At 49.7% G+C, this 15,082-nt stretch overlaps 1 protein-coding gene across 6 annotated transcripts in view; it reads left to right on the forward strand.

The window, feature by feature from the left end:
* PXYLP1 (2-phosphoxylose phosphatase 1) overlaps positions 1–15,082 on the forward strand; it is a 68,197-nt gene that overhangs the window by 23,378 nt on the left and 29,737 nt on the right. For 4 of the 6 annotated variants that reach the window (XM_023621020.2, XM_070238233.1, XM_070238232.1 and 1 more), the window contains one exon: positions 10,033–10,164. In XM_023621020.2, coding sequence (XP_023476788.2) covers positions 10,086–10,164 — 79 coding nt within the window. In that variant the 5' untranslated portion in view covers positions 10,033–10,085. Of the gene's footprint in view, positions 1–5,723; positions 5,858–10,032; positions 10,165–11,912; positions 12,198–15,082 lie in introns of those variants that run through there. The other 2 variants (XM_070238234.1, XM_005600962.4) reach the window with 2 other exon arrangements.

The following is a 15,082-nucleotide window of genomic DNA, read 5'->3' on the forward strand; positions in this document are numbered from 1 at the left end:
GAGTTGCTGAATTAACTCCCCTGGAGCTGCTGTTCCTGACCCGGTGACTTGTTAATGTGAGACTGTTGGTGAGTCCCTTTGTGTTAGCTGGGGTTTTCTGTTGCCTGCAGTCAAGCCGTCTTCACAGATACATTAATTATTTAAGATAAAACAAAAAATAAAACTCAGACTGAACAAAGGTTACCATGACCGTGTCTCGTTTATACCATATCTACGAGTGACATTCCGCCTGGTCAGTGGTGAGGTTTTTCTGCCTAATGCATTTCATCATGAATGCGTTTGTGCTTCTTCCTCACCACCTACAGAGGGAGCCCCCACGAGGAGGACCAATGTCTTTTAGTGCTACAGCACTCGTTAGAATATTGGTTTGGCTGCTTTAGCAGAAGTGAAAGAACAGTGACTTAAAAAGTTTGTAAGATTGTTTTTTCTCTCCTAGAACAGTTGGAGCTGGTAGGCACTCAAGGAGATGGGTGGCCTGCCGCATGGGGTCATCTAAGGTTCTTCTCTGTGATCCACTAGGATGTTGACCCACGTGCATCAAGAAAGCTGGCTCACCACCATGCCACTGATTCAGAACGTGGGAAAGGGGAAGAAGGAAGGGCAGAGGGGGATAGGGCAGGTGGCCTCCTTTTGACCTAGAATTGCACACATTCCTTTCAATCACAGCTCATCGGCCAGAACTTGGTCATATGACAACAGCTAGTTGTAAAGGAGTCTGGGAAATATTATCTCTAGCTGGGTGGTCATGTATCTGGCTAAAACCTAGTTAGTAAGAAGGAGAGAGTAGACACCGGGGGACAGTTAGAAGTGTCTGCCACGTAGTGTGTCCTCGACAGTGATGAGGAAGAACATGACAAGGACAGAGCACTAGGTGCCACTCTCTGATTGTGAAGCAAGGGTTTGAGCCCTGAGGGCCAGGCTCCCTGAGCATCCTGGAGCCTTGTGGCAGTTCTGACCTGTCCCAGCCTCTCTTCTGGTCAGCCAAGACATTTGAACCAGGTGGTGTTTAAAGCCTCTTCAGAGCAAGCCCCGATGGCTTAGCGGTTAAAGTTCAGTGCGCTCCACTTCAGCAACCTGGGTTTAGTTCCCTGGAATGGAACCACACCCAGTTGCCATGCTGTGGCAGTGGCTCACGTAGAAGAACCAGAAGAACTTACAACTGTACTCAACTATGTAGTGGGGCTTTGGGGGGAAAAGGAAGGGAAAAAAAAGGAGGAAGATTGGCAACAGATGTTAGCTTAGAGCAAATCTTCCCCTGCAAATAAATAAATACATAAATAAAACTACTTCAAACTCTGACTTTCTCTGGCATGGTCCCACTAGCATCCTATTTCTAAAGTGAGGGCAGAAACAAGGGGGCAGCAGGGTGAGTACTTCACATATGGGTGTTGGCTATTGAAACCGTTAAGAGAAGTCACTAACTTTTATTGAGTGCACGTGGAGCCGGATATGGGGCTGTGTCCCTTACACGTACTAACCCCATTAGCCCTTACACAACCTATGAGATGGAGCCTGTGATTGTTCCCATTTCATACATGGGGAAACTGGGCCTCAGTAAGGGTTGGAGAAGGACTCTAGACCTAACATCTGACCCCTGAGGCCACGCACTTGGCCACGCGTTGTGGGAAGGCCTGGGACTTGAGGTGGGACTTGTGGGGTGTGGCCCGATCAGAGCCAGCCCTGAAAGCAGGGTGGATGAGCATTGGGCCTGAGGCTACCCTTTATCCATCTGCAGCATTGATTGGCCCCCTGCTGGTTACCCAAAAGCTAGGCTGTTGCCATTCCTGTCACATCTGGGCATGACGTTGTTATGGGTCACATCACCCCTCACTACCCCAGGGTAGAAGACAAGCTATGCTTCAGGAAGAGAGTGCACAGGTGAGAGAGGAGCCCTGGGAGGGTCCCCTGTGGGACAAAGTGCAGAATGTTCAAGGGGAGGCACACCACATGGCTAGTAGTCCTGAGGAGCAGGGAGGTCTCAGGGCCTGCTCCTGTTCTGTATTTCTGAAGGAGGCTGGCACTGGGAGGAGAGAGCCCTGACCCTAGAAAATGAGGGTCAGTCCATGAAGTGGGCCTGTCCGTCAAGCTGGAAGTGCTTGGTCATGGGGATCCTGGGATCAAACCTCTTCCTGCTCCACCTGGAGCTCAGTGGCATTGTGCCCTGAAGGGACTCCTGGGAGGGCCTGGGCATCAGTGCGTGTGCAACTCTTGGTTGGTGCCTGGACTAACCCCCTCCTTCCCCTCGCTCCTCTCACTCGAGCTATGCAACCCCCCCCCCACCCCCCAACAGTGGTCTTACTTAGTGCTGTTTCTGTTTTCCTAAAATGTGATTACAAATGCACCAGCTCCAGGGTCCGGCTCCGTGGCCGAGTGGTTAAGTTCGCGCGCTCCGCTGCGGCGGCCCAGGGTTCAGATGCTGGGTGCGGACATGGCACCACTCGTCAGGCTACACTGAGGCGGTGTCCCACATCCCACAACTAGAAGGACCTGCAACTAAGATATACAACTGTGTACGGGGGGGTTTTGGGGAGATAAAGCAGAAAAAACAAACAAACAAACAAAAAACAAATGCATCAGCTCCAGTCTGCTCTGCAAGCTTAAGCTCTGTCCGAAAGCCTGGCTACCCTCTCTGGGCCTCAGTGTTGTCTCCTCCCCAACCACACCCCCCCTCACTCCGCTCCCCGCTCCTCCCAGCCCCCGTGGCACTGGTTTCATATGGCCTGATGGTGTATTTACTCATTGCTCCACTGACCAGACTGTGAGCTTCCATTTTTTTTCACTTTTTTTCCACTTTTTTTTTTTTTACTTTTAATTTCCCACATACACAAAAGCAGAGAGGGTCGTGTGATGCACCCTCAAGGATCCATCACCTAGCTTCAACAATTGTCAACATTTTGCCAATCTTGTTTCCTTGATTCCTCCTCAGCATGCTCCCCGCTCCTAGAATATTTTAAAGCAATTCCTAGATCTCATATCATTTCTCCCATAAACTTTCGTACATTTCAGCTGTGAGCTTCAAGGTGGCAGAAGCTGTGTCCTGTGTCCTGAGCACTTGGGACGGTGCCCGACAACATACTGGCCCTTGGGGAATAGGTTGGTTTGGGTCGACTTTATTGACTGGATGAATGAAGTGGTTTCAACCTTTAGACCCAAGCCTGCAAATTAGCTGAATTCGGATAACTGGGATGTGAATAACTGCTGGGAGCCCACAGCCTCCTTGGTGCCTGTCCCGCTGCCTGGGGTTTCCAGGAGGTTCTGAATCTGTCATTCATTCATCAGACTTTAGGGTTGGTTTATTCTTAGCCAAGCATCTTTGATTTTGCAATTAAACTCTACTTTGAGGTGACCTTGGACAAGGGAAGATTATTAAGATGTAGCTTTTACCTTTGCTTGGTTCGTATTTAGTTCACAATTATAAATGAGGTGTTTTTTTTTTTAAATTATAATGCTGTATTTACTTAGGCCAAAATTATTAGGACCAAAAAAAAAAAATCAAAGCATAGAATACATTTTAAAGCATTTTTTTAAATACCATCTTTCTATTCCTGGTAACGGTATTTTAACTACACAAATGAGAGGTAATTGAGTGCACGTTTTTCTTTCAAGCAGTCGTGGTCATGTCTGAAACCCTACATTCTGTACACTTTGAAGGGGCCCCTGAGACCGCAGTCCCTAGATGTGGCATTTCCAGCTCTTATGAGGTGAAAACCCAGGCCAGGACGTGGGCTCTGGAACTCGCTGGCGTAGGACGGGAGCTTGTAGAAATGCCTCTGACGTGTTCCTTTTTCCTCTTCATCCAGAAATGGTATTTATCATAATATAATGGCAACTACCTGGTAACGAGTACTTTTTTAAAGAATTTTATTCTAAAATATTTTCTTTCACTGTTCAAATCTGTTGTAAAGCTGAGTTAGCTGAGCTTTCTGTTTGTTTTATTTTTTGCTGTTTCATGAGGAATTCAGAGTTATTCTCTTTCTTGATTAAGGTCTTTTTACCGTGTGGTTTAGCGCAGGGGGCTGAGGCTGTACCCAGGAGACGGCTGATGACTGGAAACTTATATGTTCAGCCTATAACATAAGATAGTTGTTTCCACTGAAATGTTTATAGGCATTGGATTTGTTCCTGATGCCGTGTTGAGCCAGGAGCATCCGTGCCGTGGAAGGTGATGGGACTTGAAAGGTGTTTGAGGCTTAGATGTGGGAGCTGTGCTGAAGGAGGCTGTCACCCCTCAGCGCCTCACCCTGATGTTGTGGCAGTGAATTCCCGCGGACTTCCCTTTCTGGGTGTGAGTGAGCGGGCTGCAAGGCTTCTGCTGTGGGCCCAGAGTCCTGGCTGTCACTTGGCATGACTTGGACTGGTCTGATGGGGTGTCTGGAGGGGCTGCAGTAGACCTGGGGGGGTGTGCCTACAGAGCCCCCATGGAGGGAGGATGCAGGAAGATGGCCAGAAGGGAGCCCAAGGATTGCATGACCTCTTGAGTGGCTGCATGAGCCTCTTCCCTAGGGATGGAAAAAGATAAAGGGGGCTCTGGGAAATGGGGCCGGAGCTGGGGCCACAGAGAGAGCCCATTGGCTGGTAGTCCTTGTCCTCCTAGCATGAGGCCAGCAGAGGCTGAGAAGCATGTTCCAGGCTGGAAAACCTGTGGTGAGGCAGGGACACCACAGCTGAGTCAGCTGCAAGGAAGGCTTGCCGTGGTGGAGGAGCCGGGAACAGGCTGCAGACGTGGCTGCCTGCCCCGACGGCTGGGGCCAGTGAGGAGGGAAGTGGGCAGTGGCCAGGCTTTGGAAGAGGAACCACAGCATGGAGCAGAAGCAGCAGCTCAGGGCAAGGGGTGAGTCTTTGTCTTTAGATGGGGGTGTCGGGGCCTGTCAGGTTCCTCCAGAGCCCGGAGTCAAACACAATGTACTGACTCTGTGCCAAGTGCTCTGCATATCATGATCTTTGCTCCTCACCACCTTCTTTCTCTTTGATACTCCTATCCCCACTTTTGTTTAAAGATTGGGATCCTGAAACTCAGAAAACTGAAGCCAGGCAATTGTCCAGTGTGCACACAGAAAACAGCCGCAGATCAGGGAGCTGACCGCAGAGCTGCCGGTCTCTAAGCCTCCCGCTCTCCACTACACCAGGCCTCCTTTCGGTCTCTTCCACCGAGGAGGTGGCCCCAGTGAGGAAACACCCCAGGGTGGGATCGTGCCCCCAGTGCCCACGCTGGACACACGCATGCGTACGCACACACATTGGGGCCCAGCTCCAACTGCAGACACAAACTTCAAATCCACGTGGATTTTGGATTACATCATCATTTTTAGCCATTTGAAAAAATGTAAGAACAAAGCATGACCTTCCTCTCTAAGTTTTCTCGGGAAATTGGCTCCAGAAGAAGGCATGTGTTTTTCCCTGGGCTCAGTGTCGATCTCCCCCACCCGGGGCCATGTGCGCTTTAGGCTGGTCCTAGCACAACTGGAAGTAAGGGGATTCTGACCATTGCTTGGCATTTGGCATTTGGAGGCTGCCAAAGGAGAGTCAGAAGGGGGAGGGCGTAACTACCCAGAGAGTGCCAGGGGCAAGAGTGGGTGTTCCCAGATCCAGGCCTGTGCCATCAAGTGAAAAGCCAGAGATACGCAGAGATGTCAGGAGCCCAAAAACTAAAAGCAGTAAGGCAGTCACGTGATCCCAGCCATCTGGTTCACCCAACATATCCTCAGTGTTTTAAATCTAGAACTAAATATAGCCCATTTCTCCAAAAGCACTCAGCACATTGTGGAATGTAGACAAGATGGAGCTTTGCGCCTGGGGCCTGCAGATGAGGCTGTGGAGACGTAGGCCCTGGCTCAGAATTTCCTGGTAAAGACGCAAGGTATTCCCTCTCTATTGGGTCAGATTTTGCTTTGTTTCAGACTCTGAAAACTTAGTGGCTTAAAACAGCAACCGTTACATTTGCCTGTGATCTGTGGGTTGGCCATGCACCTCTTTTAGTCCGGGCTGACTCTCCCGATGTCCATCTATTGGTGGTGTGGCGGGGCTGGATGGGGGGGATGGCCTCGCACACGTGCGTGGTGATTGGCAAGCTGATTGTTGAAAGAGAACCTCAGCCAGGACTGCTTGCCTTGGCTTCTTGTGGTCTCTCCTCCTCCAGCAGCTAGCCTGGGCATCTTCATGTGGTGGTCTCAGTGTTCCAAAGGCAGCAAAGGAGGACAAGCCCCAGTGTGTGAGTACTTTTCAAGCCTCTGCTTGCAGCTCATTTGCTGTTGTCCCATTGGTCAATGCATATACCTTGTCCAAGCTTAGAGTCAGTGTGGGAGGAGACTGCACAAGGCCATGGATACAGAAAGGAAGGAACAAACTGGGGACCATCCCTGCAACAAGTCGATCAGCCTAGGAGCCTGAGATTTAACTCAGGAAATAACAGTTGTCTCCACCTAATGCCCGTCTGAAGACGTCTCTGAACTGTGTTGTGATTAATCCTCGTATGAAAAGGCAGTGTCAGGCAACACCATAGGCGGTGTGCTTAGCAGTTCTAGTGGCCTCATCTGCCAATAAGTGTGATGGAAAATCCCCTGAGAGGCTGGAGGCAGGAAGTGGTTGAAGGGCCAGACCTGGCCCGGCACCGGAAGACGGGCTCTCACCTCCTACACCCAAACGCAGAGTGGCCAAGAGGCAGGTCTGGTCTCTGAGATGCTAAAGCAAGACATGCCACAAGGCTCAGAAACCAGGGTGGGTGGTTTCCCAGGGCCAGCAAGTTTGCTTCCCAGGCTCAGAGTGAGAGGCTGAAGACAGCCGGAGCTACAGAGGGAGGGATTTGGACAAGAACATGTGAACACTCAGTACTCACGTACCTAGAGGAGCCAACCAACAGGTTAAGAAACTCTAGTCCTGTTTCCCGGGAGGAGGGAAGAAACAGCAAAGTGAACTGATAGAAGATGAGCAGGTAATGAAGCTAGTACCGCCATTTTCTTTAGAATGTCTACCATACGCTGGAGATTGTACTTAGCCTTTTAATTTACTCCTCACAACATCTGGAGGGAATTAGTCCCGATTTACAGATCAGCAAACTGAGTCTCAGAGAGGTTAAGTAACTTGGCCTATGCCACCAAGCTCAGTGTTCTGACTCAGATATGTCTGACTCCACGTGCTGTGCCCCTTTCTCTGCACCACACTGCTGGTGTGGTCCCACAAGAACATCTTTAGGCAGCAAGGACTGCAGAACCCTCCTAACAGTGGAACTCTGAAAGACCCCCAAAGGCCATCTGCCAGGCAGAACTCTTGAAGATGCTCATGTAAAGGGAAAGGAGACCTTCCAAAGACGGCATTGGCCTCAACAGAAGGGGGTAGCATATTAGAGGGTGAGGAAGGCATGAAGAAGAGCCCCAGCATGTTTGTTGTTGGGGGTACAGGGGCCCCCAAAAGGAGACATCGGCTCTGTGCCCTCTCCCCATCCTGTGATCTAATCTCACCCACGCACCCCACTCACGTTCCCCAAATTAAAAGGATCACCCTGTAAGAAGATCATTGATAAAGAAGAATAGATTCAATCAGGAGTGACTGAGATAAGGAGAGGTTCTGAAACCCACAGGCTGTTTAGCCAGGAGGGCTGGCCATCCTCAGGATCTAAGAAGCTGGCATGTGCCAAAGTTAGCTGATTGTGTGTGGATCCATAACTAGAATCAGTGTGTGGACACTGAGGGAGACCCTATAACACATGAAAAAGAACTTTAGAGGCACGGAGATCTTGCTTTGTATCTCGTTACCACAACTTAATAACCTTGCACCCTGGAGTTTGGGTTTCCTGCCTGTGTGTTAGAAACGCAATTGCCTGCCCTGCAGAGCATGAACGGGGTGAGGTCGAGGGCCCCACAGTCAAGGGCAGCTGGCTTCCACTGTGCTCAGTGAGTGGAAACCCGGGGAAAGTTCCTGTTTCCTGGAGGAGCAGAGCAAAGGTCGGAGGCTGCCTGGCAGGAAGCTGCTGAGGGCCTCCACCCTGGGGAAGGGTGGCCGAGGGAGCGCTGAGAGTCCACCCAAGTGGGGTATGTTTAGAAACACTGGCCAGTATCAGCAGGTGACTGTTGTCGCCTTCCATGCTCCTCTCCTGGGAGCTGTCCAGAGTGGAGGGCAGAGAGACTGTGACTTTGATTTGACTGTTGTTTTTTTTCCTTTGGGGAGAGTTTACTGTTGAACCATCGGATGAGCATTGCCAAGGACACGCCCAAGGTCAAGGGTACAAGAGAGTGGACTATGATGACTCTCAGAGACCTCAGGCAAGGATCAGGGGCCCAGAGCTACCCAGGCTTGATGTGTTATATCTAGGATTGGGGTTCGTCGGCATCCAGGGTTGCCCCAGGAGGGAACCCTGCAGGGCCACGGTCAGATGGCCCACATTCTGTCTCTTACTGTGACCTTGGCCTCCTCGGGAATTCAGTGCAGAAGTCCTGGCCGCAGCTTCTCACCAAGCACAGATTCTGCGGAGATGCCTTCCAGTCTGTGCATGTCCTTTCAAACGCCCTTGGGTGAAGCCTTTGGGGAGTTTGAATTTTGGAAACAGAAAACGTTTCTTTGGGGCCCCAAATATGTTAAATCCTGGGTGGGATCAGCCAGAATAGTGTTGTTTTAGCCAGAGACGCAGAGAGCTTGTGGGCTGGTGAGTCCGCTCCAGGGCAGGGGGAGCAGTGTCCCCAAGAGGGGTTGCAGGTCATCTTGGGACACTGGGCACTGGCCGTTGGTTAGGGGTGGTGACTAAAGGGACAGACGCAGTGCTTATTTGCAGGTGTGAAAATGGGATCTGTTTGTTAACAGAGATGCTGGTCGCCCAATGTACCGGCTCAGTTGTGACGTGCAAGTGTGTTTTCATCAATCTTTTAGCAAATGTTCTCTTTTGGTGGCCAGTCCTGATAAATCCCTTTAAAGGGGTAGTTCTTAGACTCCCCTGCAGGACCCTTGGGGGAGCAAGTAAGAGACTCGAGGGGTCTGGCTACTGCTTCATTCCCTGCAGATATGCTTTTTTGAAAAACCACTTTGTTGAGATATAATTCACATAGCATACAATTCACCCAAAGCGTACGGTTCAGTAGCTTTTAGTATTTTCCCAAAGTTGTGCGACCCTCTGGTAAAACAGAGCTTTACCTGGTTTTACCTGTTGGGGCTCTGAAGGGGACTGTATTTGAAGGAGGAAGATTCTGCTGCGAAAATCAGGTTTGAGATTACCGTTATAATCTTACTGGAGTTGAAGAGGCTTTTCTGGAGAGACTGTGTTGTTCAAGCTCTATTTCAAACCCCAATGAGACCCGGGAAGTGGAGTTGATATCTAAGACCGATGGGGTAAAACCTGGAGCAGCCAGCTACTTTTTTCACAGAACGGACATTTAAGGCTTCATTCAGCATTTAAAAAAAAATCCTTTTGCACAGTCCTAGTGTGGTTAGAGGAGGTTAGAATGGTGGGGTGGGGCTGCACAAAGACCCATGGATGCAGCCGAAATGGGCTCCGGGGTCCAGGGTGGGGGGAGGTCTCTCATTAGCAGATGGGGTTCCTTGGTGTGGGAACAAATCCTCCTCCGGCACAGGGCACACCCCAGCTGTCCTCTGTAGGCCTTCCTGTGGGACACTTGGTAGCAATTGACGTTCAGGTTAATGATTGAAATTAAAGAAGACAAGAGTCATCTTAGCAAAGAGTTTATCAAAAAAGGTTGAAGATTTAGAAGTTGGGGGTCAGCATGGGTGAGCGTGGGCCAGTCCGTGGAACGACTTCATTGTCTGACCCGCCGTGAGTGCTCCATAAGCTTCCTTACGGTTTTCCTTGGGAAGGTCAGGCCCTGGTGGCCTCATGGAGCATTCACAGGCTGGTTTGCTCTTGCTCGGTTGCAGGGAGCATCCTCTGCTGGCCTTATCTGGGGGCAAAGACAGGAGCCACAGCACGCTGTTGTTGTGCGACCAGGATTCACGCTTCCCTGCCAGAGGACTCGGCTAATTGGATTATTTTCAGTTGACGAACTTGGTTTTCCACCTCGGAACACATGTTTCTTGCCTCTGCTTTATTCACAGGACGTGTTCCCGATTTGAGGTGAAACCATGAAGAGAAAATAGAACAAATAATAATGCTTTTCCGCAGTCGCTTCTTGCTGCTGCTGGCCCTGGCTGCGCTGCTGGCCTTCGTGAGCCTTAGCCTGCAGTTCTGTGAGTATTGGGGTGTTGCCGGGGCGTCGCTGGGGCCTGGGAGGGGAGGGGGCTTTGTTCTGAAAGAAAGGGCCCTTGTGGGGAGGAGGCAAGTAGGCCCCAAAGCCGTTGCTTTCAGATGAACGATGAGGCTGATGGTGGATGGTCTGAGTAGGAATCCTAAACCTCTGGGTGTGCGGTTTTGGCCAGGAGGAGCAAGAGGGCCTCCTGGGCCTGGCGACACGTTTTTGGCTTCTGCATCGATCCCTAAACTGCTGAGTTGTTCTCAAGTCAGGTTACCAAGGCAGAGATGTTGAGTGGCTCAGCTTGTCTCTCGTTGTGCTGAGTCTCACAGAGCAGAGGTGTGTGGCCCGCTGGTTGGTTCTTTGAGGGTTGGGTGTCCATCTTATGTTCAGTGAGCTGGGGGGCTGGAGTTGCTGGGGAAGGTTGGGGGTTAGGTCACCGGGCAGTGGTGACTGTGCATGGGAAGTCCCGTGTGATGAGCCAAGAGCTGATGAACCAGTCTGCGACTCAGCGCCCAGCACTTTGGCCTTCACTGGGAGCTGGTGCGTAGGCTGGGCCCCGCATCTGTGCACCCACTGCTCCCCCGAGAGCGGCCATCCTCACATGCAGGCCCCAGCAACGACTTGGTGGAGCCCTTCCGTGGTGGCCGCGGTCTCTGGGAGGCCCTTAGCCCTCTGTGGCTCCTCTCTCCCCTTGGACTCTATGCCATAGCTTTGCCGAGTCGAGTGGCATTCTCTCCTCGCCAGTCTGTTCTCTGTGCCCGGATCCTGCTGCCCCTCTGCCCGGAGTGCTCGCCTCCTCACCTCCCTCCCATCCTCCCCTCCACATGGTTCACTCAGCCCGTTTCTCCTCCAGGAGGCTTCCATGAGCTCCCACCTGAGTCTGGTGCTTCTTTGATGTACATCCAGGATGCCCTGAATCTGCTCCCCTTCTGCACCAGCCGTGCAGTATCATAATTCTCGGTTCTGTGTCTTTTCCTTCTATAAGACTGTCTGCTCTCTGAGAGCAGGGACCCTGTCCTGTTTCCCTCTATACTCTGGGGACCAGCACTGCCAACCACACAGTCGGTGTTTCGTGAATGTTTGTTAAATGAGTGGATGAATCTACACCTGCTCTGAACAGCAGGCTGACCCTACTTCCCTTCCCTCGTGGGGCTGTCTGCTTGAAGCTGAGGGAATGTCTCTGCATGAGGCTGAGAATTGTGTTTTTGCTGTCGCCTGCCTTCCCTCCATTTTCCCACCTCACCCTGACGGGTGGGAGATGCGTGGTTGGTGCCCATCTCCGCCTGGGACGGCCCCGTGAGGAGGTGGTGTTCCTGTCACAGTTTGACTGATGGAAAGAGCAGGTGGCTCAGCGAGTGGGGTGTTCTGAGTGTGCCGAGGACGTGGGACAGGCTTGGCATTTGGAGTAAGTGGTTTGAAGAGAGGAGGCTTTGAGCAAGTTTCCCTAATTCGCCTCCAATTTGTGACATATTCCGTGCACATGTCTGGTGCACATGACTGGCTATTTGTAATAGTAAGGAGAATTTAAAATACTCATTTTATCCTTCTAGCATAAGGAGAGGTCAAGAGAAGGTGGGCCTGGGAAGTTTACGGATAACTCTAGACGGTTAATGAACCATAAAATAGGAATCCTTTTCAAAAACTAAGTTAGGACTCTGAGTGGTTTGTTTAGCTTTTCATTAAAAATTTTCCATCCTTCGGTTGGAGAGGTGGGAGGTTACAATCGACCTTGATGTTTGTCCTGAGAAGCTGACGGGTTCTGAGCCGTGAGTGTGGGTCACTTGTGTTTGCTGCGTTTCTCTTGCATGAGGTGGTTTCCACGCTGCTGAATTGGCCTGTGTGTTTTGCTTATATAACTCTCCTGAAAGTACCTTCTGTTTGAGGAGAGCCAATTTTCAGCCATAGTTTTTTTAAGGAAAATTTTGCAGGATAAATTAGGCTGCCTGGGTCTGAGCTCTTCACTCTCGGATGCGTCGAAGTTCGGAAAGACATCAGCTATGGACGTTCTTTCTGCTCTTCTATTTCTAGGTAAACTGTAACTTTGGAGTTTACCCATTTCTGTGGAAACGGCGTTTAATTGCCTTATTTATTTAATTACTTTATTGGTTGCTAATTATTATGGCGTAAGAAACTGCACTAATCCATAAGACAAAGGTAGACGCAAAAGTAACTCTCAGAATTGGTCCTTACCCTAAAATACACGGACTTGTTCTGTACCATTTCTTTTGACTAATTTTTGAATACCAAATTAGCACATATAATTATTTTAGGTAATGTGTTTGAGGCAATCAAATATAACTTGGTTTTCTCATGCTTTAAGTGAACAGTATAGTTTCGTTTTCTGAAATGATTATGTATTTTATTTTGTCTTTCGGTAGTTTTCTTTTTCTGATATTTTGAATATGAGAAAGTTATGACCTAGGATACAATTAAAAAATCAGGCTTTTTAAATAAGCATTTCTCCCCCTTGGTACACAAAATGCATACGTGAACCCACATATATTTACTAAGCGCTTATGTGTGTCGGGCATTTGTCTACACTGTCGGGGTGGAAGAGGTAGGAGAAGGATAGAAAAAAGAGTAAGATACAGTTCATAGTTTCTCAAGATATGTTTATTTTAAATGGTACTAATGACTTGCTACATGCCAATAGCCTTTAATGAAAATTATTCATTTTGTAGTTTCAAGTCCTTGATGTTTTTGAGTTTGGAAACGGGGACATTCTGAAATTCCTGACGTTCAAATCGTAGAGGAGAACGAGTAGGGCATAAATATGTCTAGTTATTCCAGCTAAAACGCGTCCAAGTGGCAAAATAACTTCTCAAGTTGAAGGACTCCTTTAGTGCGACAGGGAAAGACTGTGGGCTCCGAGGACTTGCGATTGGTTAGTTATGGTTCTGCTTTTTCTGCTCATTTGCGATCATCCATTTTCCTGCCTCAACCCAGCGTTCCCTTCTGCATATTTTATGCTCATTGCGCCATGTTCCAAGTGGCATTCCCAAGATGGCAGCGTGACAGGAGCGCAGGCTCTGGAATCACAGCCTTGGATTTGAATGCTGCTCTGGCACTTAGCAGCCGTGTGCCCCTGGCAAGGTGGACCTCCCAGAGCCTCTGTATCTTCTTCTTCTGTAAAACAGAGTTAATTGTTGCTGCTTTGCAACATCGGTGTGAGAACGGAGACCTTGTGGGAAAACCCTTGGCTCGGGGAAGCATAGTCAACGTAAGCCTTTTGAGCAACAGTACAGAGTGCTGTCATAATGCACCATCCTCAGAATCCAGAGCTCTTGGTGTCCCAAAGGCTGCCAGAAGTCTTATGCCCAAAGTCTTATGTTACTTCAGCCACTTGTCGAGAGAGCTTTTGAAATATATCATACATTTCTTTCTTTCTGATGAGAGTTCATTGGCCATGGTGGAGATCAGTCTACACTGGGCACATGGCACCCATATATGAGGGGTTACCTTCTGGGTGTTTCCCTCATTGACCAGAGCGGCTTCTCAGGGAAATATCTAAGGTGGACTGGAAATTCAGATCCCCAGGTGGAAGAGAGGTGGGTTAACCTGCAGAAGTGAAAGCCAGTGTTGTCTTCAGTATCCGATGAGCCCTCCCTGCAAGAGGAGTCGGACCTGCTCTGTGTGGCCCAGGTGACCGTGGAGACCATGTCAGTTAGGCGTGGGGTAGAGCTTGCTAAGTCAGCGTCGGGTGGAGGCGGAATGGGTGGTGTGCAGAGTCTGGAGCGTCGCTCTGTGAAGAGTGGGATAGTAGGCAGGTCATTGGACCTGATCCCATTTGAAGTCTCTTCGCACTCTGAGGTGTATGAATTTTATCTTGCCTTGTTGAGTCAGTGTCATGAGTATGCACAACTTTCCTTGAGTTTGTAAACGCTCCTTGAGTTTCCACTGAGTGCCAGGAGCTGGGCTGGGAGTTTAATCTCTTGAGGCCACAGGAGCTGTCTGTGGAGGGGAGGGAATCACGGACGGACACCTGGAACAGTGTACAGTGTGCTAGGACAGGTAAGAGGCAGCAACATGTAAGGTAAGGTGGGAAAGAACATGGACCCTGGAGCCAGATAGCCTCGATCAAGTCCCGGTCCTGCCGCTTCCCCACTGTGTGACCTCAGGCATGATGTTTACCCTCTCCACGCTTTGGTTTCCTCATCTGTAAAATGGGGATAATGAGAGTTCCTATTTCATAGGATTGGTAAAGGATTAAGTGAGCTGATATTTATAAAACACCTAAAATAATACCTACCACATAATAATCGTTATATGCATGTTTGTTAAAGAAAGTGAATTAGAGATAATTTATGGCAGGGTGATATGGGAGGATAGAGAACAAGAAGCTAATCCAGGCTGGGAGGTCAGAGAAGGCTCCCAGAGGAGGTGACGCCTGAGCCTCATCCTTGAGAGATGAGTAGAAGTTGGCCAAGGAGGAAGCTGAGAAGGGCATTCCTGGCAGATGGAGATGGATGTGCAAAGGCAGAACAAGAGAGAGCAGGACCAGGTCAGTCACCTGTGTGTAGCTGTGAAGTTGGACAAAGGCTGGGGCCACCTCCATCACCACATGACATCCTGAAGGTGTGGGGAGCCACTGAAGCAGGGAAGACACCATCGGATTTGTGTCTGGGAAGGACCGCAGTCCGGTACAGCGTTTGCCAAAGTGTGGTCTCCCGAGCACATTGTTAGAGGGAGCTTGGTAACATGTATATTCCAAAAAGAAGAGAGCACATTTTGTGTTCCTCCCCACAGACTCAGAATCTTGGTGGGAGTGGAACCTAGAAATCTGCATTTCTAAACAAGCTCCCTGGGTGAGCTTTCCAACGCTCCTGGGAGCATTTGTAAACTCAAGGAAAGTTGTGCATACTCATGACACTGACTCAACCAGGAAAGAAAATTTGGGCACTACCTATTCAGAA

Source organism: Equus caballus, chromosome 16 (genome assembly GCF_041296265.1).
Source record: "Equus caballus isolate H_3958 breed thoroughbred chromosome 16, TB-T2T, whole genome shotgun sequence".
NCBI lineage: Eukaryota > Metazoa > Chordata > Mammalia > Perissodactyla > Equidae > Equus > Equus caballus.